Below are 26,208 nucleotides of genomic sequence, written 5' to 3' on the forward strand. Positions count from 1 at the left end.
TTGCTGGCCAAATCTGAGAGCTGATTTAAGGTCCTGAAAACTACCATTGATGACTTCAGTAGTGCTTGCTCAGTGGTTTGGAAGATGTGAGACTTCCCAGACAAGAGTGGGAGGTGTTGGTAGTGAGCAGAGGAAAATCCATGTTGTGCCTGAAGGATGAACACTTTCCCATCACCATCCCTCAAACACTTCAGAAACGGCACGGGAACATCCTCTCTGCTCTGGGACAAGTGCCAAGGCTCAGCTTCCAGATAAGCAGGGAGAAACAGCAAAACAGCACAGCACCTCCTCCAGAGTGCAGCCTGTATGGGCCTGGGGCTAGCAGAGACACAAGGTAGCCCCTGTGACCACCCTCTGATCTCCCAAAGGAAACTGCCTCTCTACAGGCAGGTGGCTCTGTGTTTTATCTTACAGACCCTTTTGGGTGCTTTCAGTGCATGCAGCAAGACAAGTGGGGTTGGTAACGCACACAGGAGATAGGAACACAGATCAGAAGGTTTGGGGAGAGGACCTCCACCTGCTGACAGTGCTCACAGCCCAACACAGCCCAGGACACCGCTCATTCCTTTGCCTCAAGGGCACATTGCTGGCCCACTGTCACCTCAGTGTCCCCAGCACCCCCAGGGCTATTTCTGCTTCCAGCTGGATGCCCAGCACAGCCTGGCAGTTGTTCTTCTCCAGATGCAGGACTGTGAGCTTCTTACTGAACTTCATCAGGGTTCACCATGATTTCTCAGTGGATTGCAACCTGTTTTTCACTAAAGTACTTAAGCAATAGCTCCCCAGGACCTGCTCGGTGGTTATGAACACCTGACAACCTTCACTCTCAAACCAGGCTGCAGAGGTGAACACTGTTGGGTTGGTGAACAATGCTGGGAGATGCTCTGGGGTGAAGAGTGCTGCTGTGAAATCATATTGCTTGGAGAATCTTGCTCTGAACCAGGGTCACTTTCTCAGATGCTGCACCTAATGTCGAGCAACTCCGTGCGGAAGTGGAAACTGCAAAACAACCCAAAGAAAAAGCCCTCAGCCTGAGTTTCTGCAGGCATCACATTTCATGGTTCCCTTTTGTTTCTTCTCTGACTCCCACCCCATTGAGTCCTCTACTTGCCACGGGCTCCTTGTCTTCCTGACACTCTCGCACTACATCACTGGAGACTAGAGAAGCCCTTGTCCTGCTGCAGCCCCAGCGCTGGGGTCAGGCTGGGGGCTCTCCTCTAGGTTTGCCAGGGCTGAGGTATTCCTGGTGTGAAAGATCTCCAGAAAATCCAACCCCTCTGTTCCCCATAGAACAACATTTTAAATAAGATATTTGGTTTCTTAGTTAAAAGTGCTTTTTTTTCTTTTTCCCTTCCCGGAGGACAACAACCTGGCAGGAATAGGGCTCTCTGGCTTAGCAGCTCGTTATTCAGCCTTAGAAAAACAGCTGCCTTGCCACCATCCGCATGAGAAAACAATGTGCAAATCCTCGGTGCTGGGCGCACACGGCCACAGCTGCTGCAGCCCCAACCTAGGAAACACAACGCCAGTGCTCCCCCTGCATTATACCTCCTGTGAAAACATGGCCAAGCTTTGCTTAATTTTGGGGTGCACCTTGATTCTGGTGCTGGATTCAGAGCTCCTTGGTTGTGGTAGGGTTGCTGAGTTCAGGGCAATTTGTTCCCAGTGTGAGCAGGTGGAGAAGCAGACTGGGACAGGGCTTGAGTAGGGCACCAAACCCAGGTGAGCAGAGGAGCCAGCTGTGTTCACACCCAGCTTCATTACATCACCACACGGACGCTGGCAATACGTTGTCCCTGACCTACAGCAGGCGTTCTGCTCATGGGCTGAGTTCCATTTTGAAGGGAAGTTCAGCTCTGTTGGGATAGCATGGTCTGAAGAGGAAGGAATGGGGTCGTGCTGGGGAAACGGCTGTGGGGGATGTGTGAAGGAGGAGATATGTGTAACACACAGCATCCACACAAGGGCAGACCCTGAGCTGAAGAGGGAAGGGAGGTGATGGCCACTGGAGGCGACCAGATGATCAGGGGACAGAAGTAGCTTCCCTGTGAGGAGAAGATGAGAGCTGGGATTTAAACCTGGAAAAGAGGAGCCAAGGGCTGGGGGCACACATTGCCTTTCCAGCTTGGGGTGGCAGAACACCAGGGTAATGTAGAGCTGATGGTTCCCCTTCCTTTCACTCAACCTTGGGGCTGAGCAGGCAGACAATGCTGGGCATGGTACCAGTCTGGATCCCCCTGCCCGCTTCACTGGGATGGGACCTGTTCAGAGACCCCTGCAGACAGGGAGAAGTGCAGAAGGTGGACACAGGGCCGCTCCTGCAGGAGGACTTGGGCTGCTCTTCCAGGGAAGTGTGGGCTGCTGCCATGAGAGATGTGGGGATGCTGCTCAGAAGCATACGGGGATACTGTTCTGGAGGATGAAGGGATGCTGCTCTGAACGAGTTAGGATGCTTTCTGAGCGATATGGGGCTGCTGCCCTGGGGTACAGAGCCCACATCCTAAGCCCCAGGGGCTGCGGTGCGGCTTTCCGCAGGAGGGTTTTGGCGCTTGCTGCCGCAGGGCTGTTGGGCCGCGGCCCTGAGGTCCCTGGGGCTCTGGGGGAGCCAGCAAGAATCGGCTCCTACTTTGGGGCCGCCGGTCCCTTTAAGAAAGTTGAAGCCCGAAAGTTCACCAAAGTTGAGAAAGTTTTTCGTGGAAAGGGAGAGAAGGAAAAAAAACCAAAACCAAACCAAAACAAGAAAGCACACACACACACAAAACCCAAACCCACGCGCATTAAAACATAAAATATAAAAAATAAAACCCAACCCCACATCCCCCTACCCCCCCGCGGGGGCGGGCCGGGCCGGGATTGGTGGCGGGCGGCCCGGGGGCGGCTCCGGGCGGGTGGGGCGGGGGCGGGCGGGTCCCGGCCCCGCTGCTCCGTGCGCGGCGGCGGCGGCACCGGGAGCGGCACCGGGAGCGGAGGGGGCCCCGCAGCTGCGGCTCGTTGCGCTCCGCTCCGCCCGGGTCTTAACGGCGGAGCCGAACCCCCCTCCCGGGACACCGCATGTGAGCCGGGAGGGCAGTCCCGCACCGCGCACCGGCACCGCACGGCACCCGTTCCCCGCTCGGAGCTGCTGTTCCACTCCCCTTCACCACCCCACCCCCCCCCGGTCCCCCACCATGAGTAACCTCAATAAGGACACCGAGCACACCAACGGCGGAGGGAACGTCGAGGAGGAGGTGGGAGCTCGTGGGACGCGGTGGGAAACACGTTTTGGAGCACTGCGTGCCAGGCGTCGGGAACGGAGCACCGGGAGCGCGGCGCATCGGGGCTTTGGGGTCCCGGGAGCAGGGACCTGAAGCACCGAGGACCCTGGGTCTAGGGAACCTGGGGCGTTGGGGCTTTGGAGGTCTGGGGACCCGCGGCTTAGGAACCCCTAAGAGCGGGGATGCAAAGTGCTGAGGACTCAAGGGTTGCAGAGTTCTGGGACCCAGAGTGTTGAAGACTCAGGGTGCTGAGGCTCTGGAGCTGTGAGAGTGGCAACCCAAGACGCTGGGGAGCTGGGGCTTTTGGGGCTCTGGGGCACTATGAGTGGGCACCTAGAGCACTGGAGACTCAATGTAGTGGGGCATGGGAGCTTGGGGCCTTGGGGTTTGGAGACCTGGGAGCTGTGACCCAGGATATCTGGGCTTCAGGGCACGGGGGATTGGGTGTGAGGGCTGTGGCACTGGAGACCTGGAGTAAGTGGATGGTGTTGGGGTGCTGATGTGTCTTTGGGCTGAAGAGCTGAGGTTCAGCTGTAGGAGCTGGAGGGCTGGGATGTCGGGGAACCAGGACTGCAGCGCAATATGCATTGGGGCTATCTGAGTTTGGGAGTCTGACTGCTGGCTCCATTGTGGCGAGCCCTGGGTGATCTTGTAGTCTCATGGGTCAAGGACCTTGTTCCCCTGGGGTTGGAGCGATCAGGATCTGGCATTCAGATGCCTGTATAGGTGGTAGGGATGAACTTAAACTGTGGAGATGGTGACTGTGCCAGCAGCCTAGCTGGGGCTGGTGAGTGCTGGGAGCCACCCTAGCAGCTATCCCAATCCCTTAGACGGTCATCATGAGACAGACCCAATGGTGGGTGGGCCCCCGAGTGGCTCTGTGCTGCAGCCCAAGGAACCGTCCCATGACCCTTGGGGTGGTGGGGGTAGTGATGCATCAGGGTCACCGGCTCTCCTCCATCTTGGAGAAAAATGCAGTGTTTTACTGCAGTCCTCTGTGCCTGGCCCTGGGGAGCGGGGGATGCTCAGCCCCCTCCCCTCGCCCTCCTCCAGCGCGCCGTGCGCTCACACCGCCGCAACATGGCGCCTGGGCTGGCTGCCTGCCGCCCACCGGGGCTGTAGGGTCCCTGTGTGCCAGCTGCCTTGGGGCCAGCGTGTCCTCTGTCCTGGGGACCTGGCTAATGGGGTGGAATGGATGGGCAGGTGTTGGCTGTGGCGTTCCTTCTGCTGTGCCGAGCGAAGCTGAGATGATGCAGTCTATTCCGCTGGGAATGCGTTCCACCTCAACGGGTGGCACTGGGTGGACAGTGGGTACTGGGGGCCCTGTGCTGTTTTCTGGGTGTGGGGGGGCTCCGTGGGCTGTGTGTGCAGAGGGCTCACTGCTGCTCTGTGCTCCAGTTGTTTGCTGGCCTGCGGTGGTGCTGCGCCATTATGGTGGCTAGGGAGTTTGGAGAGCACGTCTTTTCCAGCGTGATGCTTGTTGGCTAGAAAACAGAGCTGAAGGTCCATGCCATGGGGAGCAGGGCTGGCTGAGTGACAAAAACATCCCCTGCTCCGCACTGCATGTGGGGAGGGGGATGGCCCAGCCTACCCTCTTAAATGTGCAGCATGGTAGTGGCTGGGGATGCTTGGAGGTGATGCTGGGATTGGTGGGATGTCCCCATCCTGACACTGGGTGGGTCCTGTGGTGACCCTCTGCAGGATGCCCTCGCAGGGCTGTTTTTCCCAGCTTAGCAAGAGCTGCACTTCTTTGCTTGATGGTGGGGATCAAGAACAGCCTCATGTTGAGGGGACTTGGACACTCCTAGCCAACCCAAATTCAAACTCTCACCCAGAGCTCCTATTGCTAGGGGTCGGTTTGCTCCTCATTAACAGTAATTACATTTAATTACTGAACTGAACCCTTCATCTCCAATGCAAGCAGGAAGGGTGCACTGGGGTATCTTCACAAGATGCACGGAGAATTACACCAGATCCTGGAGCTGTAAACACCTCTCTGCTTTTTCACCGCCACCATGAGCCTACTTTGCTGCTTCCCAGAAGGGCACCATGTGCCCCAGATACGACCATTTGAAGCTCCCAAATTGAGCTTTTCCCTTTATCTAATCTGCAGGCCCCCACATCTCGCAGCCCCTTCCTGCCCAGTGACATGCTGAGCACAGGAATGCCTCTTGCTCCTCTCTGGGTCGCTAATGGGAATGTTAAACAAACAGGGCTGACTGTCAGCCCCTGCTGTTCCTCACCAGACACCTCCCCAAAGCTGATCCCTCCCCACTTCTGATGTCTTCTGTTTAGTTTTCCAGGCAGCTGCTGATATGCATGTCAGCACCCAATCCGAGGGGCAGTGCTGGGTGCTCTGCACCCTCCTTGCTTTCTCCAGCAGCCCAAGGAGCTTGCTTGCTTACCATGCACCTTGTAGGTCTGTCCCATTGATGCAGAGGTGTTGCTCCTGCTGTGGTTGGGATTTGGAAGCCTAATGTTAAACCTTCCTCCCCCAGGAGGATGCTAGAAAGGTCCTGGGAACTGCTGTGTTCCCAGGCTTCCTCTATCAATGGGCTGCTCTTACTGGGGGAGGGATGTGGGAGTCTTGTCTCCTGGTAGTCCTGTAAATATGCTCTATGGAATGGCTTCCTTCTCCTTTCTTGCTCGTTCAAATCTGCATTTCTTGGACTCAAATCTGAGTGGCTTTGAGCATTGGTATCCCAGCTGGTCTCCATGACAGGAGTGCTGTTCTTCCTCCTTGCCTGCTGGTCTAGTAAACAAGACCTGGCTTCAGAAGTGAGTTTCTCTCTTTGGCTATCCCCAGAAGCTGTAGAACTGAGCTTTCCGTAATGGAAAATGGTTTTAAGTGGTGCATGGTAAAGCTCTGAAGGACCCAAATCTAAGTCTGTCTTGCCAGGGTGGACAAAGTAGGAAGGATGCTCTTAGAGCATATGGAATGCAGCTCTGAGAGCTCCTGGCATTGCTAGAGTAATTGGCGTTGCGTGAAGCCAAGTGTGACTCTTCAGATTTGGTAGAAGGCTTTTGTAGTGAAAAGATATTTTGGGATTGTAGATCTTGGCCATGTTAGGCTTTGAGTCATGACAATTCAACGGTGGGATCACGGAGCTTCTGAATGTTCAGAATAAAGGCTTCAGCTCAAAGCCTTCCCAGGGCGTGAATGTGCTCGGCACCTTCTCTGTAGGAGCGCTGTACCTTAATGGGGAGCAAACAGCCTTTTCCTATCTGGGTATTGACCTCTGCTGTGTGCCCTCTAGGAACAGGTGTTGTCACTATGGTAGAATGCAAAGGCAGGGTGTAGCTGTGAGACCTTGGCTTGCCTTTGTGGGTCAGAGCTCTTGTTCTTGGAGTTTGGCTCCCTGTGCTCTCCTTGGGGGACAATGGGCTTACATCTACCTTCCCCCCATTCTCTGGGCTGTACTGCATGCTTGGGGTCCCGTGGGGAGAAGTGCCATGTGGTGCAGAGGTTGATCGGGGCTTGGTGCTGTTCAGAGTTGTCATTTAGGGTCTGTTTTTGTGTGGCACTGTGTTGTAGCTCTGTCTTGCCAGGAACTGGTCTAATGCAGTGGTGGCTTGGTCCTGTGGTTGCTTGGGATTCTACCAGTGTCCCCAAAGGTGTGATTTGGAGTGACACTCATAACTAGTGTTACAGCAGAGCACCGCTGCATACTTTCAGCTTGCTGTTGCTTGACTCATGATCTTGGATGCAGATGAGGATGCAAGAGAAGGCATACCTGGAGGGGGTCCTGCGTCCAGGCCCATATCCTAGGCTCAGGGCAGAAACTGGTAGGTGGGAACTCATTGACCAGCAGGAGAACAACTGCTGTGGAGCTGCCCCATTGGGATAACAACCAGCAGAGCTTCCTCTGCCTCAACCACGTCCTATTCTTGGATGCTGCCCTGTTGTGCCAGGGCTTATCGGTGCCCATGTGCTTCCTACTGCTCTAGGCAGCTGCTGGTACCTCTCCCTCCTTCCCCCTTTGCTCAAGCTCCTTCCTGCCCTGACCACAGGAGTGAGAGCCCTCTAGCCCATCTGGAGTGGCCCCATTGGGTTTTTAGCTCAGGCAGTGGTGTTTCTGAGCCTTTTCCTCTCTGCAGCCACATTTTGCACGCTTGGCTCCCCGCCTTTCCCATCCATGCCTTATAAGTCCCGGCTCCCGGGGCTGCCTGCAGCCTTGCTGCATTCCAGCAGCCTCGTGTCAAGTGGCTGCATCCTGGGAGCTCCAGACTTCAGGCCGCTGGGTGCCCAGGCAGAGTGCTGATGGGATGCGTTCCTATGGGAGCAAGCTGTGGGGGCTAGGACCCTTTGGGGGCGAGTAGTGGGACCTGGCTGTGTGGAGTCGGCCGACTCTGTGGGGTCTCAGCTTTGTGAGAGCGGGGAAGTAGGAAATGCATGTCAAAACAGTGTCCTGCAGAAGGGGAGGTTGTGCCTTGCTCGCTTGTGGGAGGATTCAGAGCAATCTCTTGACGAAAGCCTGGAGACCTCCCAGAGCAGCCTTGTAGGAGATGTGTGCTTGTGCCTTTGCATTTTTTAAATAACTTGACCCTCGCAGGGCTGCAGGGCAGTGTCTGCTTGCTCTTAAGACTCCCTTCCAAGCTTATTTGAAGTGAACATGACCAGGAGATGTGGACTTGAAGCTTTGGTGCTTAGAACCCAGCTGTGCTCACACCAGATATCTCTTCTGGGGGGGAACGCAGCAGTGTAGGGACAGCTTTAGAGCTACTGAGGATCTCAGCACTAACGGCTTTGTCCTTGTCTCTCCCTGCTCCTGCGTGGGAAGCTATGCTGGGATCCTCCCTCTTCAAGCGATGGCCTAGACAGTCCTGTCTGTCCTGGCATGAATCCTGTTTTCCATGGCTTTCCTCCATCTCTGCTGGGTCTTTGCATCAGGGGCATCCCCTGAGGGGGCTGGGACAGGGAAGGGAATATATACATAATCTATCTATATATATTTGTCCTGTGGCTTTTCTAGCTGCCTCCATGGGGAAGCTGAATGTGTAAGTGGATCTGATACTGGGTGATGGGGAATTGAAGTGGGGCAAATGGATTAAAGCAGAGGGGTTGATGTGTTGGTTCTGGTGGCCTCTCAAAGGGTTTAAGGTTCTTGGAGAGCACCATGGCAGTTACCCCACTGGAAGATGTTTTCCCAGACCTCTTGCTGTTTCTCTTCTGTAACTCATCTTTTCAGATGCAGGAGGTTGACCCCGGGTCCCACCTCCTCTCCTAACAAGTTCTTCTGAGCTGGGACCTTACTTAGTCTGTCTCATGATCCTTGGGCACATCTTGTTTGAAGATCATGGCTGGTAGCACTTAGGATTGCCTGGGCTTTCCTGGGGTGATGCCCATCCTTGCCAGCTGCTGTGGGATGGCTGGGATCCCCACTTCTCAACCCATGTGTTGTGACAAGCTGTACCTGGAGGCCAAGGGAGCCTTTTAAGCTTTGAAAAAATGTCTCCTGTTCCTGTCCAGATGAGGACAGCACTAGGGGCTAGTTGCCTCTGACAAAGAGCTTTCCTGGGCGCCTGCATTGCTCCATTCAGGCTGTTGTAAGGGCTTTGGGTAGCTGACTTTCTCCCTCCCCAAGCAACTGCGTGTCTTCCATTCTGTCATGCCTGTCGCAAGGACTTACTGAGCTGCACATCACGGGACCATTTAGAGACCCAACAGGGATGCAGATTTCTATCTGCTCGGAAGAAACATCCATTTCTGGGATCTGAGCGCACTCAAATCCTGAAATATTGAAAAGGGATGGATGGTGTTTTCACGTGGCTCAGGCACATGTGCCACTGCACTCCATGCAGCTTTTCCCTGCAAGAAATGGCTGTGTGTCTTCTGGGAATGCACAGCAGCCGCTCCATATAGCCCATGCTGAAGCCTGGAGTTGTCAAGGTGTTGGCTTCTGGCTGCCGCTGCTTGCTCTAAGATGGTTCTGGAGTGATGCACTGTGGCATCAAATGAGGTGCTGGGCTTGGTGGGGAGGACATGGACGGAGGGAATAAGGATGCTCAGTGGTTGTGTCCCACATATGCTGGCCTGGGGAAATGTTCTGCATCCTAAAGGGGGTGGCAGCAGCCCACTGGGGTGCTTGGTAGGTACTGGCAGCCCTTGATCCCTCTTCGCGCAGGCAATGAGAGGGAGAGCACCCCAGGACTTTGTGGTTTATGCCTATTCTATAAGATTTAAGGTGCCCTCGAGCTGATGTGGAAATTGCTCTGACCTGGGTAAGTGAGCTTGAGGAGGCGTATTTTCCCTACTGGGAAACAGCAGAAGCATTTATGCTTCTTCTTAATTTATTGGGAAAAGACGTAGCTTGTACCCAACACCTCATTAAATTTCTTCTGAGGAAGAGAAGATAGCCAGGCAAGACTAAAGTGGGGGAGCAGTATGCTCGTGGCATGGAAGTGTAATAAGGATGTAAACTCCAGTCTGGAAGTGGGCCCAGGAGATGGGCTCTGTGCTACTGGTCCTTCTGTGTGTCTTTCCTCAATGTATCCTGCATGGTTTGGTGCCAGTGGGCATTTGGGCCTTGGTGCTGTCCCTCTGAACTTCCAACCATCTGTAGACATGTTTGGGATTAATTCAGTGGGAGGCATGTCCAGATGATTGAAAGCAAGGAACAAAGATTTTCATCTTGTTCCTATATCTATATATTTTGTCTTCCTATGCTTCTCACTGCTGGTCGAGTTTTTCTCCTGGTCCTTGTCAACGATGACTAGTGTCTTGGTGACCTCTGTGGTGGGTAACTTCCCATTCCAGCTCTGTGCTGACTTACAAGAAATCTTGGCAGCTTTGTCACACAGCTTCCTATGGAAGTAGGCTAACAGCCAATATCTCCCACTGCAGGGAGAACGTGGCTGTGGTAGTCTTGCTGCTCAGCAGCGTTTTTCCAGCCTTTAGCACTGGTTCGTATTCCTGGCTATTTGGGTGCGTTCTACCACTGTCTATTGAAATTTTCCACTGGTGCTGTTTGTGCTTATGTGAAGGCATTTGGATTTGTTTTACAACTTCTGCAGCTTGGAAGGGCAGTTGCATCCTTGGACTTAATTTAGTGTGGTTTGAGAGTGATTTCTGAAGGGTCTGATATGTTGGTGGGGAAGGAGCGGGGCTGTACCCCAAATCATCCTCCCGGTGATGTTCTGGGGGTTCTAAAGTCAAAGATATTTGTGTAGTTATGATGTGGCTCTGAGAATTGAGGGCTATCTTTTGATTTAGTGGTTGAATTTGGGTGCCAGGATGGGCTAAGGCAGAGAGATCTAGTGATCAAGCACTTCATATCTCTAGAAGGAGTTAGAGAGACAGCTGACGTTGCCTTTTCTGGAGCTGTGATGTGTCAAACTTTCCTTTAGTGCTTTCAGATAGCATATGGTCTTCTAGCAGACTCAAGTCTTAGGCATCAAGGTCTGTTAAAAGTTTGGGGCTGCTGTCCATACTGTATTCAACCCAAGCTCTTCTGGAGCCTGAATCTTTTGTGAAGGTCTAAATCCTGTTGTGGGAAGGAGAAAAGGCCTGATTGCATCTTGTCCAGGACAAAATTCCTTTAATACAGGAAAGTGTTAGTGCCTGCAAGTCCACCATTGGTGCAGGATGTCCTAATCCCATTGCACCTAGCTTCTGAACTGTGCTTTTTATTCCCACTGCAGTACTAAATGTCTCCTTTCAGTAGACCTTGTTGACCTCTTTTCTAGGTACGGACACTGTTTGTCAGTGGCCTTCCTGTGGACATCAAACCCAGAGAGCTCTACCTACTCTTCCGACCATTCAAGGTAAGGAAGTCTTCATGTTTTGTCTTTAGTGGGAAAGATGCTGTTTTGTGGCCAGTCTTGTGGCAAAGCTCTCTGTTGGAGGGAAGCATGAATAAAGCGAGGAGCTAAGCCTTCTGTTAAAGTTTTGGGGAACCTAGGAGGTCTGGTCCTAATGTCCTGGAAGTCCTTCTGCAGTCTGCAGCATGTCTTGAGAGGAGGTAGGGTTTAAGCATTTAGGTAAGCTAAGTACCTGGGGTAGGACACATGTTGTGCTGATTAAATAATGTGATGCACATAAATCAACCTGCTGTTGCTTCCATCTAGTTGTGGTGCAGAAAGAGGGCATGGGCAGCTCATCAAAATGAGGCTCTTCCCAGGAGCCCTTGTGTTCCCCACTCAAGCAGGATGCTCATCTTTTAATAGCTTTAAGGAGCTGGATTTCATAGGCTAGCTGAGATGCCTTCTCTGCTTTGTGACTGTCTTTTCTTTAGGTGGAAAAGAGAAAACTGGCACCCATGGAGGTGGGTTCATAGATCTCCCTTTGCTGCAAACCCTGTCTTGTGTAGGGTTTAGTGCTGCAGGAGCTCCTGGAGCTGTTGCATCGTGGCCCAGTTGTAGCTTGACTCCTTTGGAAACCTGACTCTGTCTTGCTTTCTTCCATTCTCTAGGGTTATGAAGGGTCACTGATCAAGCTAACATCAAAGCAGGTACCTCCATTTTTCTAGTGCTTGGGTGTTTCTCTTCTGTTTGATGGGAAGTGGGGACAGATGCCATTTCACTGTGTTCTACAGCATGTAGGCAGCCAGGTTTTGCTCACCTGGAAGCTCTCAGTATATGCTGGATGTCTCCTTATTGCCTGTAGATGGCTAGGGTCACAGGGGCTGGATGAGAACAGATGCTTCAGCCCTGCACCAGAGGTCTCTAGTCTAACATGTCTGTGGGTGAGGGGCAACCTTGCCAGGGGCTACTAGAGTGAGAAGTGCCCACTTTATGGGAATGACAAAACTTTGGTGTGCTGGGAGAGGACAGAGCATGAGATAATAATCAGTGCAACCTTGCTTGGTTTCTTCTACTTGCTGTAAGCTATCTGGAACAGAAAGGGTGGCAGGGTAGGTAGAGGATCTGGAAGATGTTTCCAAACTGAAATCAGTGTTGTTTCTTGTAGCCGGTTGGTTTTGTGACCTTTGACAGCCGAGCTGGTGCTGAAGCAGCAAAGAATGCCTTAAATGTGAGTACTGAAGGTACTGGGAGGGCTGGAGGCCATACACACTGCTGTCACTTGGTCTGGAACACAAGTGGTACTTGGCTTGTCCCTCGCATAGGAGGAGACAAGGAATCCCAGCTGTGCCCTCAAATGTGGTCGTTGTGGTCATGCAATTTCCCAGCAGCCAAGCAGGAGAGCTGGTCATACTTAAGGGTGCCATGAGTCTGGGCAGGTCCTTGTCCTGAGCTCTGACCTGCCAGGAGCTCTGCGAACCTGCTCCAGAAAGATGCAGTGTAGGGAAAGCAGTCTTCCCATGCTGCTGCTCTTGTGGCCAGAGCTGTCTGGTACAGATAACAGAATGCATCTGCACCATTTCCAAACTGCTGCAGAGCTCACCATGAGTCTCAGGGTGTGTGCTCATCCAGCCCAAGCTGGTATAGGTATAGAAGCATTGCAGGCAGGATGCTCCAGAGTAGATGGGGCATCTTAACTCCAGCAGATGGATATTTCCAGATCACTGCTGGTAGCTGTCACTGCTTTGCTGGCTGGTGAACCGCACATAAAGAGCGAAGCTGTGTCCCTCAGTGTGGAGGCAGTGGGTCCTAGCTCAGCTAAACAAGGAAATGCAGGCATGAGGTGACAAACTGGGTATGTGACTGCAGGGTGATGGCCCTCATTCCCCAGTTGGGCTTTGTTCCACAGAAAGCTGCAGCCAGCTCTGAGACAGGAAACCTTCTCTGAGAGACTCCTTTGCTTTCTTCTGTCACAGGGTATCCGCTTTGACCCAGAGAACCCCCAGACCTTGCGGTTAGAGTTTGCTAAAGCCAACACAAAGATGGCCAAGAGCAAGCTGATGGCCACACCAAACCCCACCAATATCCACCCTGCCCTGGGCGCACACTTCATTGCACGGGACCCCTGTGAGTATGCTGGGGTGCAGCTTGAGGGCTGGCCTGGGACATGCTGGCACTGAGAATGCTGGTGGCAGGATTTGGTTGCAACTGAGCCTACAGCCAGGGTAGGAAGCAAAGCTGTATCTTCTGACTAATATCTGCCAGCAGGTTGGGGTTGCAGGAGAGTGGCAGGCATCCGTTAAGGCTTCTGGCCAACTCTGTAAGTGCTGACTTGGTAGAGTGGTATCACTCAAGGCTTTAAACCATCTCTAGGCGCAAAGCAAGAAGGATCAGTGCTGTGCCGTACGGCCTTGGTGGGATGCAGAGTGGTGAAAACCTCAGAATTTTGGCTTGGGGTGGAAAATGCAGAGCCTGTCCCTGAAAGCAGGCCAGTGGTCCAGCTCTGAGCTCACTGTCCCCCCTGACTCCTTCTGTCCAGATGACCTGACTGGAGCGGCTCTAATCCCGGCATCCCCAGAAGCATGGGCTCCCTACCCACTGTACACGACAGAGCTCACCCCTGCCATCCCCCATGCCGCCTTCACGTACCCGGCAGCTGCTGCTGCGGCCGCTGCTCTTCACGCTCAGGTGAGTCGCCCCCTGTGGCCCCCGCCAAGAGCCGCGCTCTCCTCCTTCCCCTGGTGCTTCTTCCCTCGCGTCTTCGCTTGGCTGGTTCTCCCCCAGCCTCTGCACCTTGCTCCTGGGCAGAGCCTCTTCCTGCTGCCCTGTGCGGGCTGCAGGACGGGTGGCAGAGCTGCTGGCTATGGAGTAAATGGGTGATGTGAGTCCAGTTGGAGCTCTGCTGCTCCCCCGCCCTGCAGGCCCAGCTTGCCTCTTGGGCCAGGGGCTGGGGGTGGTGAGGGGTCAGTGCTCAGCTGTTGGCTGGCTTTGATCCCCGTGGCCAGAGAATCTTGTGTGGCTGCTGGGAGGATATGTTATATGCCAGCAAGTATAATGGTGAAACATCCTCCTTGAAGCAAATGTGCTAAACCCTGTGGGTGCAGCACAGCCACTCACCGTAGGCTATGGAGGTGCTGGTGGTGCATCCAGCTGCCTGCTGTCCTAAGGGCTGTGCTCCCTGACAGATGGAGGAGTAGGGATACCTCAACTTGTCTGATACTGGAATCTTAGTACGTAAAAGCATGATTCTCTTCTGGGGCCACCAAATGTGCTGAGCATAACGACCCCTGAAATGACAGAAATGCAAAAAGAAAGCTGAAGTACAAGATGCATCCAAATTGCATCCAAATTTCATGTAAAGGTGCTTGGTTCTCCTATACAAACACTCCAAACCTACCCTTGTCACCAAGGGCTCTGCCTGTTTCAGTCTCTGCCCTAATAGCAGTGCCAGGGGGGCCAGAGCAGTGGGGCTCTGGGCTTTGTTCCCATTGCATCAGGACTTAACTACTACTGCCCCACTGAGCAGGGTGTTTGGCTCTGCTCTTTCCTGTATAGCCTGGGAGGAAGAAGAGCAGTGTCCCATTGCCTCATCCACCTGGCTAGCAGCTGAGTTGGCCCTTCAGCCTCCAGCCTTCAGCTCTTGCAAGTGTTTTGACTGTAGCTGAATGGCTTCAAGCCAAGCTTGTGTACAGATGCAAGGTGGAGGAAATACAAGTTCTTGGTTTACACAAGCTTATCCTCTGCTGCTTTTGGCCTTCTGCTGGTGACCTGGTGTTGGATTGGTGCTCCTGCAGGGTAGGCAAGAGGAACGTTGGTACCAGCACAGAATCAGGCACTGGTCTGGTCATCTAGGTAGGCTGAACCTTCACTGGGTTGCTTCCAGTTTGAGAGTTGTGTTTGCTGATGTTCTTAGGAGCTATTGATGGTGCCCACAGCTACAGGAGCATCTGACTGTGCTTCTGGGCAGCCCAGAAGAGCTGGGCTTTCCCTTGTATAGGGTGGTGGAGCCAAGGGCTGTTGCTGCCCTAGTAGTAAGAGCCAGGAGTGCCTTCTCCATCCTGGTTGGGACAGCTAAGGAATGTGGAGCTGTTACTGTGGTTCCTTCAAGGGTGATCATCAGTGACTGTACAAGGGCCCAGAGCAGCAGGATCAGATGCCAGAACTTTTTGGTGTAGGGTGGGCAGAGGAAGAACACTGCTTTCCCAAAATTAAAGGAAGCCTTCAGTCAGATTCTCTCCATCTGGGTTTTTAGTTTAAGCCCTCCAGCTGGCAAGCTGCTTCTGCTGAGCAGGCAGCTCAACTCTCAGAGGGCTTGTAGCCTGAAGAGAGACTCTTTGGCTCCAGAGAGGTTTTGGGAGACACGGGATGTCCTGCCTGAGCAGTTCTCTAATGGGTGATGCTCCTATAAGCCCTGGGGAGTCAGTGTGGCCCTTCTGAGCTGTGGCCATGCTGAAGAAGAGTGGCTGGGCTGGCTGAGCAGCTACGGCTGTTCTTTGCTGCATTGTGCTTCAGTTGGTGGTGATTTCACAGGGAGACATTCTGGTGCAGCATACATTACCAATAAAGTTTTATGGGGTTAAACATTACTCAAGTTGGCAGCTCGGAGCTGCCTGATCTCTAGGAGCTGGAGCCCTTTTCCTTGCTGAGCTTAAGCAGGGTGGAGTTAAGGCAGTGTGAGGTGACTTTTGCTCTTAAACTGGGCTAAAAGCTGTAACCTTGGTTTTTTATTTATTTTTTTTTTTTGTGTGTGCTAAGCCCTTGTTCTCACTGGTAGGGCCTTGGTGGTGTGGTGGACATGTGAGCTGTTCTCCAGGAGAGCAGCATCTCTTCCTCCTGAGATTCTTCTTGTCTGGAAGATGTTCGTGGGGATGGCTGGAGCAGCTCCATGAGCTGTCTTCCCTGCAAGGAGCATAGCTGGAGGTGGTAGCTGAATGGAGAGCTTGGTGTGAAAGATTGGAACTTGAAGCACTCATCCTCTCACAGCTCTGTGTTCAAGCCTAGTAAGAAGCAGATGAGTAGGTGGCTGCCATGCTGGAGGGCTGACAGGAGGCTGGCCTGGCCTCGGGTCATGTGCCAGGAGCTCTTGGTGAGCTGCTTGCAGAAGAGAAGGATGACTGCTGTTCTGGCACCGCTGAGCTGCTGTGCCATGGAGATGGGGTCCCTCCAGGCACCAGGCTGCCATAGGTGTGACTGTGGCCTGACCCTGCTCTGCTAAAAGCCTCTACCTGTGGGGATTCCACTGACTTTAAGACTGTCCCATGTGCCTTCCCTCCCTCCCACCCTCTCTCAAATCCCTCCTTTGATGTCCCTAGTGAACTCCAGCCATGATGCCAGCGCAGGCTAGCCCTGAAGCTCAGAGCTGTCCCCGGAGATGGGACACCCTAGTGATGCCTTATTGCAGCTAGTGGAGTGGCTGTGCTACAGTTCCATTCCTAGAAGTGTTAAGCATGATGGCAGCCCCGTCTGGAAAGACTGGTAAGGTAACCATCTCTCCTCCAAGGTGCACCATGGGATTTGCAAGCTTCTGCCCATCTCTGTAGCCCATATCTCCTTGCCCACTCAGTGCATGGGCCTCACGCTACCCACCCACCAGAGCCTGGGGAATGAGATACCAGGCATTCTTTCTAACCCACATCTCCAACTTGGCAGCACATGACATGGCGCACACAGCATGGCACCATCTTACATCAACTCCTCCCAGCTGAGCCAGGCTTGGCCAGGTCCTGCTGGTGGGAGGGGAGCAGCCTGGTTGAGCTGGGGCAGGGATGACCCTGCTGCTTGGTGTGACAGAAACCTGGTTTCTCCCCATCCACAACCCTTCAAGGGCGACCAGAAATACACCTTGACCTCACTCCTAGCACACAACGGGGGAGATGAGTGATGTGATAGCGATAGCACACAACTAAATTCTACCGGGCACGTTAGACAACAGCACCTGCCAGTCACTTTATTCCAGAATTACATATCGGGATGGACCCTGCCCTTAATCATGGGTCTCAACTCACCTCTTTCTCTGCAGTTACTGGAAATGGAGATGGAACAAGTTCCTACCTGGAGCTTGTCTTCTCTTTGCATCCTGAAACCACAGGCAGGATGCAGCTCAGTGAGCTGTTCTGAAGGGCGTCTGACTGGGGATGGAAGGGAGCAGTGCAGGAAACTGGGAGGTTGGGAAGAGGGAATGTGGGAGAAAAGTTGCTGTGTTCAGCTCTAAGTGAAGGAATTGAGTCTGGAATTGCTTCTCCTTGCGGTGGGTAGTTATTCTGGGCAATGAAGTCATGAAAGATGGGGGCCCAGGTCTGCCTTTGTCCTTGGAAGACTGTGGGGTGCACAGATGTGCTGAGTTGAGAAGAGGGGGAATTGACACAAGGGTAGAAACCAGGAAACAGCTTATCTTGAGCCCTTTAGACTCAATGAAATGTTTCACCTTGCGTCTGTGTGGTTGAGTTGGGCTGTGTTGTGTCTCTGATGTGAAACCATGTGTTCTGGAGCATCTCTAAGCCAGGCCCTAGGTGTGCAGTAGGAGACACTGGGGCTCCTGTCACCCTGTCAGTGCAATTCTGCAAAGATGCTTTCAAGCTGTCTCTGCACCCCTGAGGGCAGGACTTTCTTTGGGAGTTGGGGTAGAGGAGTGGATAAAGCTGTCTGAGTACCCAGGACACAGAAGACTGGCTGATGCTCCCAAGGCATGGAGTAGATCATGGAGTGAAAGCTCCCAGCTGTTCATCCTGGTGGCTTGGCTGCCCGAGGTGCTCACAGAGCCTCCAGGCTGTTGTCAGCAGCAGGAACATAGTTTTTGGAGGCTTTGTGGGGATGGGGAGGGTGGGAGTCTGAATCTGGGATGTGCCCAAGGGATTGGAAGGAGCAATCCAGCTCTGCTTCATGGCAGAGCCCAGCAGGACCCTGAGGCTTCCCAACACCAAGCTGAGGCAGAGCCCATCGATGGAAGGGGAGGTCAGTGCTCTGCCTAATTCTCCAACCTTTCCTTCTGGGGAGCTGCCTGAGCTTGCTTGAGGCAAGCTGGATCTCCTGAGCTGCGGCTACTGTAGTGGCTGGACACAAGGTTGGGTGCTGATGGCTGCAACCTGCTGCTGGCCTTAAATAACTGGGAGTGCAGGCTGGATCTGCTGGGGTGAGCTCAAGTGCTGTGTTCCTCCTCAGGAACCTTCCTCCTGTTGGGATGCTGCTGTTTGCTGGGATGGGGTCAGTGATCACCTGGGTGCTACTAAGTCGGCAGTCTTGGAGCAGTGGACACCCCACCTGTAGGACTGTGAGAATCCTGCTTCTGTGCAGCGCTGAGTTTTGGCATGGCCATGGGTTTCCATCTGCTAGACCTCCTACACTTCACATCATGGCAGCTGATGGACCTCCCTGGGATGGGAGGCTGGAAACAGGAGACTTCTGGGTGTTGCAACTTCTTGCCTGTTCACTAGGGCTGTCACATAGGACTCATCAGGATTATTTTTTCAGGGCATATGTCCTTAGAAGTGTGAAGCATTCTTCAAGACTTCCATGGCTGTGGTTGCCTAAGCTCTAGTGGCTTAGCACTGGCACAGGCCGACTAAGGCAGGCTCTCCTCAAGCAGGCTGTTTTTAGCAAAGAAAAAAAATGTATGTGAAATGCTCTCTGCTGCTGTTTGGGGAGCACCCATTCTCACAGCATCACTGGGTGAGTGACCTGGACCAAGATGCCATCAGCAGTGACTTCCGGACCTGCAAACTGAGGTCTGTGAGCTGAGCATCTCCATGAGCTGCCTCAAAGCCAAGTGGTTCAAGGCACTGGATGCTTCCTAGAATCCTCCTTCTGAGCAGCAGGGATGTAAATCCTATCTTCTTCTGCATGCTTACAGCATAGGATGTGCTGCTCTCTAGCTGGCTTCAAGTCCGCTGAGGTTTCCTTGGTGCTGGGCTGAGCTGCTTAGGTCTTGCTCATTATGCAAGGGTTTGCCTGCTTGCCTCCTCAGCTTAGGGTCCTAGAAGTAGAAGGTGTGGGTGAGGTGCCTGCTGCTGGGTCTGTGAGCAATATCTAGAAGTGCTGCTGGGTGATGGGAGTGCTTGTGGTGCACCTCCCTTGCCTGCTGTGCATTGTGCTGCCATCAGCTGTTTCCAGCTCTGGAACGTGTTTCTGGGAGCTGGTAGGACCCCAGCAACACAGGGAGGGGCTGATTTGTCCTGTGCAGGGAGGGCTTTCTGTCAGCAGGAGGATGACAGGACCTCTATTTAAAAGGCAAGCAAGAGAAATGCTAGTTGACATTGGACTCCTTTCCAGCTTTGAGCTAATGCAGCTTCAGAAGCAAGGACACATCTTCCAGTAAAAGCTTCTTTTGCTTTGCTTGCCCATCTCAGTGTTGGATGGCCCCATCCACTATTCCTCAGTTCCCATCATTGATGGTTGTATTGGTGGGGCCTGTTGCCTTGTGGTCCTCTAGAGACAACCCTACAGATCCTCCTGCCTAGCTGCTGTCCTTCCGTGCAGCTCCAAGAGCCATCTGCTCTCAGTGCCTGGGAGAAGCAAGGCATTTTGAGGGATGTTAAGATAATAATAGAAAACAGAGCCTTGACGATGCCAGTAAGAGTGTTGGCTCTTCTTGGCTAGATGATCCCATTCTTTGGAATGGGATTTGGTGGAAGCTCTGGAGTACACATCTGGGGCAGGAGATGGCTCAGACCCCGTGAGAAGGGGAGGAGGGAAGAGCCATCAGGTTTGAGGACACGGCTGGGGGCTGGGTGCGTGTGCCCTGCTGCCTTGCCTGCTCACACCAAGGGCCGGGTGCGTGGGATGGCGGCTGCTGCTGTGTTAAGTGAAGCTGCCTTGTGAAGGAAGGGGGAGTTTCCTGTTGCTGCAGGGCAGGAGAAAACTGCTTCCAGCTGTTGAGGGGAGGGGTGCTGGCTGGGGAGGAGGGCCTGAGATGTGGCTGTGCTGAGCAAGCACCTCCCAGCTGTAGGGTTTGGATAGCTGGGATCCAGCAGCTCTACGGAGCCGATGGAACTGGCAGGCTCTCCCTGTGGGAAGCATCACAAGAAGGATCTCTGCTCTCCAGCTCTTCCTTGGGGCTGTTCGTTTTGTGGTATCGCAGGTCTTTTGCTGCTGGAAGGAGGATGCAGATATCACAAGCAGCTGTGTTTTCTGGGAGGTGTGACCTTGGTGTTCCTTCCAGCTCCTGGCAAAAGGCTGCTGTCTCAAGGTTCTGAAACTTGCTGCCTGTGTTTGTATTATGAAGCTTCTGGCCTTTCTATCAGGTGACAGACCTCTCCTTCTTTCAGGGACGAAGGAAGCAGCATTAGAATGGAGCATCAAGGAAGTATCTAGCTTGGAGTATAGTGCTGAAGCTATCCCTGGCTCTGGGTGACTCAGTTTTCACCTCTGTCTCCTCTGGAGACCTGTGGATGTTCTATGAAGGTCTCATTCAGGACTGCTGCTGCATGTGTCACCCACCCAGTGTACTATAGGGCAGTATGCAGGCTGTTTAGGGAACAGCCATCTGTTGCTCCACAGCATTGCTAGCTGCCATCTCAACCCAGAGTGGCCTTCCTGGTAGCTTAGACTAGATGCTCTTTAAGGCCCCTTCAAGTTCCAGCACTCACCCACTGTGGGCTAGCTGCCTCCCCCCAGCTCAGACTGCCTAGGGCACCGAAGGATGATGCACCCACAGCTCTGGGCAGCAGTGCCAGCGCCTCACCACCCCTGGGTTAACAGTGTCCTCCTTGCATCTCACCTCAGCATCCTCTCCTCTGGTTTAAAGCCGTTCCTACTTGTCTTGTCTATCACTCTCTGCCCATGTACATGAATTGCTCTCTATCCTGTTTGTAAGCTCCCCTCAAGTGCTGTAAGGCTGCAGTGAGATCTCCCCGCAGCCTTCTCTCCTCCAGGCTGAACACCCCCAGCTCCTCAGCCCGTCTCCATAGCAGAGGTGCTCCAGCCCTTGCAGCATCTCCGTGCCCTCCTCTGTCCCCGCTCCAGCAGCTCCGCACCCTTCCTGTGCTGGGGGCCCCAGGCCTGGACGCAGTACTGCAGGTGGGGCCTCACGAGGGCAGAGCAGAGGGGTCGGTCCCCTCCCTGTCCACTGCCACCCCTCTGTTGGTGCAGCCCAGGATACCATTGGCCTTCCAGGCCCCAAGTGCTCATTGCTGCCTCATGTACCAGCTTTTAATCTGCCAGAACCACCAAGTCCTTCTCTGCAGCGCTGCTCTCAAAGAGTTCTTTGCCTGTCTGCACTCGTATCCAGGATTGCCCTGACCCAAGTACAGCACCCTGCTCTTGGCCTTGTTCAACCTCATTGGGTTCACGTGGTCCCACTTTGTGAGCCTGCCCAGGTCCCTCTGGATGTGGTCCGTTTTGTCATATCAGCTGTAGCACTCAGCTCAGTGCCATCAGAGATGTTGGAGAGTGCCAGTGACAAGGTGGGCCCTTGGGGACACTGCTCATCACTAACTTCCACCTGGGCATAGAGCCACTGACCACAGCCTTCTTGCTGTGACCATCCAACCTATTCCTTATCCACTGAATAGGCCAGCTGTCAAATCCACCTCTCTTCAATTCAGAGCTAAGAATGTATGGCAGGACCATGACAAATGCCATGCATAAGTGCAGGTGGAGATCATTTGCATTCCCCTTGTCTACCCATGCTGTCTCACTCACCATCAGAGATAGCTGCCAGATGGGTCAGGCATGACCTGTCTTTGGTGAACTGGTGCTGGCTGCCTGGGATCACCTATTCTGTTCTCATATGCTTTAATGTTTCTTCTGGAAGGATTTGTTCCTTGATCTTCCCATGCCCAGAGGTGAAGCTCACCAGCATGTAGTCCCCCAGATTTTCCTTCCTCCCATTCTTTTAAATGGGAATGATGTTTCCCTTTTTCGCTGCGGACTTCACCTGACAGCAGCAACTTCTCAAATATGATGGAGAGTGGCCTGGCGTGTCTCCTGCCTGCTTGCAGCCTGCCGTGAGGCCAGATGCTGATCATCAGTGACATGACTTTAGTGGATGGCCACCTACAAGTTGGATGAACAATGAAGCCTCTGCTACCAAAGCATCCATTTTAGTAGCTGCAGCTTTATTCCAAATGGGGCTTGCATTCAAGAAAATCTTGCCAATGGTCCCTGGGTAGTGCTTTCTTTGCTTACTGTGCCTGCGTCTGCTTGTTGGTCCCTTCCTCCTCACAGGGCAGCCCTGAGGAGTAGATGTGCTTGGGAAAGCCTCCAAGTCCTGCTAGTCTGCAGCTCTGCCACTTGTCTCCATGGCATGGTCTGCCCAGAACCTTTTCTGATGGCTGGTTTTGTTTAAGAAGCTCTTTGGGTCTTCCCTGTGTTGAAAGAGGTAGGATTTACTTATATCAAGTGGAAAAGTTCTAGTTTAAGTGTGTGGGCCTGTGACATCTCCTGTTGGCTGAGGACTGGTCACCACCTAGCAGTGATGGATGCCTGCTGTGAGCCCTGCCTGAGCCTGAATGGGGGGAAAGCTGTAAATATAGGATGTTTGGGAGAACATTGAGTGTGGCTGGGGAAGCAGCCCTTCTTTCTGCACACCTCCAAAGTGACAAGCTTCACACACAACTTGGTAGTGAGGACCTTCCCTAGTCTGGATGGTGTTGCTCAATGTATTCTAGTGAGTAAATTTGGTTGCTTACTTCTGGTTATGGAATGTACTTGGGATGTTGAGGCAAGCCCTGGGATGGGGAGCTAGCTCCCTTCAGGTGTGTGGGATCTTTCTGCCCTCCTTAGGGAAGGACCTGGCCAGGTCCCTGTGCCTGGTGAGCCTCAGTCTGTACACACACAAGCCACCAGCACAGGGCTGGGTGGTGCCGGCGCTTAGGGCATTACCTTGGAGTACATCCTAGTGCCTCCTTTCCAGCACTGGAGCCATTTCTGCTCATAGGTGGCCTAAAGGAGCTGAAGGCTTGGACTCTGGTTGAAATAATCCTGGATCATGGACCTCTGGCGTGGCTTTCTTTTCTTCCAGATGCGCTGGTATCCTCCCTCTGAAGCTACCCAGCAAGGATGGAAGTCTCGTCAGTTTTGTTAGTTCGTTAGTAAGTAACTGATGACTCCTAGAGCCTTGTCTTGTCTGTCCTTGGACTCCCTGAGCTCCGGGGGGGCGGGGGGGGGAAGGATGGAAGCTGTTAGCCACCTCCTACGCCCCATGTAGGATAAGGTTAGATTTGGGTGTTGGGGTCGGATCTACCCTGGTGGGCGTGGGGAGAGCAGGGTGGGCCACGGATCCTACCAGCACTGCTCACTGTCCCCTTTCCCGCAGTGTCTTTCCTGGGCTCCTGTTCCTCCCCCCTGCCTCTCTGTGGAGGGACATGCCAGGGATGATGGCTCCCACATCTTGCTTTGGTTTGCGGCCAGCAGACAAGGCGCCCGGCCCCAGCGCGTCCCCCTCCGGACTGTGAAGCTGCCGCACGCCGCCTCCATCCCTCCGTCCCTCCATCCATCTGTCCATGCTGAGCTTCACCGTCCAGCTGCGCTGACACTCAGCAGTCCCAGGCTCAGCTGAAGGAAACGAAAGGCAAATCGGGTCTTGCATGTTTTCTGGCATGAATTAAAACACTTAACTTGTGTATGTGTGAGTGTAAGTTTGTTTGTTCTAGCGTTTGTGTAACCGTTAGCAACAGGTCCTACGGACTGATCCATCGAGGTTTTCATCTTGCGTTGGTGAAGACTTGGCTCTGAGAAATACGAACTGTCCTCGCCTCACCCCTTCCCCACCTCTGCCCTCCCCCTTCCCAGTATGACCAGAAGAATTTGAAAAATGTTTTTTTTTCCTTTTTTTTTCCCCTTTCCTCCAAGTACGATGCACTGGGTTTCTGTTCTCATCCATCCTCCGGTTTTAAAATCAGGGTTATTATGTTATTTTTTTTTTCAGACTTTATATATATAGTAAAGCTGTAAGCTATCTAACCTCTTTTTTTTTGTTGTTTTTCCTTCCCCTTTTTTTCCACATCCTTCTGATTGGAGAGCATCCAGTCCTGCCAAATAATCAGCCGTCCTTATGGGAATACCGAACAAAAAAAAAAGTATGAGTATTTTTGTACCATGTGTAATAAGGAAATATTTATGCATCATAAAGAATTTCTTGTGTGTTCGTGTGCAATTAATTATTATTATTATTAAAAGAGAAATTGTAATCCTGTAAGATAAGTTAATGTTTAGTTAAAAGCTTGAAAAGAGAAGGGTTGTCTTCTGTACTAATGATTCAGTCAGGCATCGTAAACAAGAAATTGTGCAATTTTTGTTTTAGCATCTTATTGCTTGGTATTGAAGTGCTTTAAGTATTATATGACCATGGCTGTCTCGCTTGTATTAAAAGATTTGAGAATAAGTTGCTCTATACTTGCTGATCCTATGAGAATGTGAAACTGGATAATATATGAAATGCAACAAAAGAAAAAAATATATACCCAGAGGCTGCTGTGACTCTTTCGTGTGCTGTGTTCTTGTGGGGCTGGGGGTAGCATGGGGCACTCCCTGGAGCAGGATGTGGGGCTCTTTGCCAGGAAGCTTCTCTGCTTTTGGGTGTTTTTCTTCCCTCTTCCCCTCCCCCGGGCCTGGGGTGGCCTCACATCCGTGCCAGCACTGTTCCTTGTGCAGCAGAGATGTCCATAGAAGGCAAAACTTGCTGGAGCAGCGGAGTGGCCCAGCTCCTGCAGGGCTGTGTGAGGGTGAGAAGCTGCTGTGCCCTCCTCTCCATCTGCCTGTCCACCCTAGCGCTGGGCCCTCGGGCACTGCACGTTGCACTGGGGTGGTGGTCTGTGTGCAGCTGGGGGTGTGGGATGGGAGCTGGCACTGGGTGCAGTGGTGGGGCTGTGGGTCCCCTTCTGCTGCCTGCCTGCTGCTCAGCAGAGCGGAAACACCTCCAAGAGCATCCCCAACAATGGGAGTGTGTGAGGTTTTAAATTATACAAGAGACTTTTTTTGTTGTTTAAAAAAAAAAAAGAAAAAAGTAGGCCTTTAGCACATGCATTAACATGACCAGGCAATGAATAATTGATGCCTGGCTCTATTAAGCTTTTACACCGGGAGCGGGCGCAGTGGAGCTGAAGTAGGTCATGTCTGTGCTGAGGGTCCCTGCTGTTTCCCCAACTCAGAGCCACCACGGGTGGCTGTGATGTAAGGGGTACAGAACCACAGTCCTGCTGTGACCCTGTCTGCCTCCCAGGGCCGATCATCACTGTGCAAAGGGGCTCCAGGGGGCAGGGAACTGCTGTGGGTACCTACATACCTAACCCCTGTTTGGACTGGTTGGACATGCAGCAAGGGAAGCCAGTAGCAAGCCCAGATGCAAAACTCAGTCCCTGCTTGAAATGGGAGCTGAGGCTAAGAGACCAAGTGCTTAATGCCTACGCTTCCTAAGGACCAGCTGGATCACATAGCTCAGAGTGTCCCATGAAGGTGAGGCTCTTTTGGTCCCGCATACCTTTGCTGGTTATGGAGGATGCCCAGGTGCTGCTCAGCAGTGGAGGTCGCAGGATCTGGGACCTTCATCCTATTCCTGCTGATGAAAGCAATGCAGACAGCTTCTGTAGATGGTTAAAATGTCGCCTGCAAAGCCCAGCAGCTTCCATCTGCTGGTCTGCAGCAGCAGCGCAGGCAGAAGGGCCTCTGCTATGGCCCCACTCCCCAGAGCATCCCTCAGCATCATCTTCTCAGGCTGAAGTCTTCAGTGGCTGAACACCACATGATCTCAGGCTGGAGGACAATTGTGCAACTCTGAGGAGAAGATGGGTGGCTCCAACCTGAGCTCTGTGTTGCTATTCCCAGTCTGCTGGTCACCATCTTTCCTTTGCAGAAAGTCCCTACCCAGCTGACTGCCGGCAAAGCCAAACTCCATAGGAGTTCATACTGATCAGACCTCAGCAAATCCCTCTGATTTGCTACCCCCTCCAACCACCCGCTTCTGAAATGATTCGCCAACTCCACCTTCAGGCACGCAGAATCAGCAACTCAATATCCCAAAGAGGGAGCGCAGAAAGACATACGAAAGACACAGTGGTGATACAAGAGTGTAGGGACAATTGCACCCTGCACAATAGGTGAAAATTATTATACGGGGGAACTACCTCAGGTCAGAGCCTCAGGAAATAGAAGCTGCTCTGGACGAGGAAGGCAGTGTGCTTTGAGACGGGTGCTTTCCTGAAGGAGGAAGTTGAGATGGGATGCACAGTACAGTGAGAAAGCCAGGAGGTGGCATCCAAGACCTGAGCACACAGATAAAGGA

At 52.9% G+C, this 26,208-nt stretch overlaps 1 protein-coding gene across 3 annotated transcripts; it reads left to right on the forward strand.

Moving 5' to 3' along the window:
• The first annotated feature begins 2,933 nt into the window (after positions 1-2,933).
• On the forward strand, positions 2,934-24,407 carry RBPMS2 (RNA binding protein, mRNA processing factor 2). Of its 3 annotated transcripts, none has more exons than XR_010622024.1 (8): positions 2,934-3,227; positions 10,941-11,018; positions 11,666-11,704; positions 12,163-12,225; positions 12,971-13,121; positions 13,534-13,682; positions 16,307-16,474; positions 22,951-23,020. XR_010622024.1 is itself a non-coding variant. In XM_065733708.1 (8 exons), exons 1-7 carry the CDS (start codon positions 3,168-3,170, stop codon positions 23,011-23,013), a joined length of 603 nt encoding a protein of 200 aa, XP_065589780.1. In that variant the 5' UTR covers positions 2,934-3,167; the 3' UTR covers positions 23,014-23,020; positions 23,245-24,407. The 3 variants fall into 3 exon arrangements, 1 of the variants encoding a protein (XP_065589780.1); XR_010622023.1 differs by having other exon boundaries at positions 16,307-16,469; XM_065733708.1 differs by lacking the exon at positions 16,307-16,474 and adding an exon at positions 23,245-24,407.
• Positions 24,408-26,208: the final 1,801 nt, after the last annotated feature.

The sequence above is a fragment of the Cyrtonyx montezumae genome, unplaced genomic scaffold (genome assembly GCF_038088225.1).
Source record: "Cyrtonyx montezumae isolate F1298 unplaced genomic scaffold, pur_monq_1.0 scaffold_17, whole genome shotgun sequence".
Classification (NCBI taxonomy): domain Eukaryota; kingdom Metazoa; phylum Chordata; class Aves; order Galliformes; family Odontophoridae; genus Cyrtonyx; species Cyrtonyx montezumae.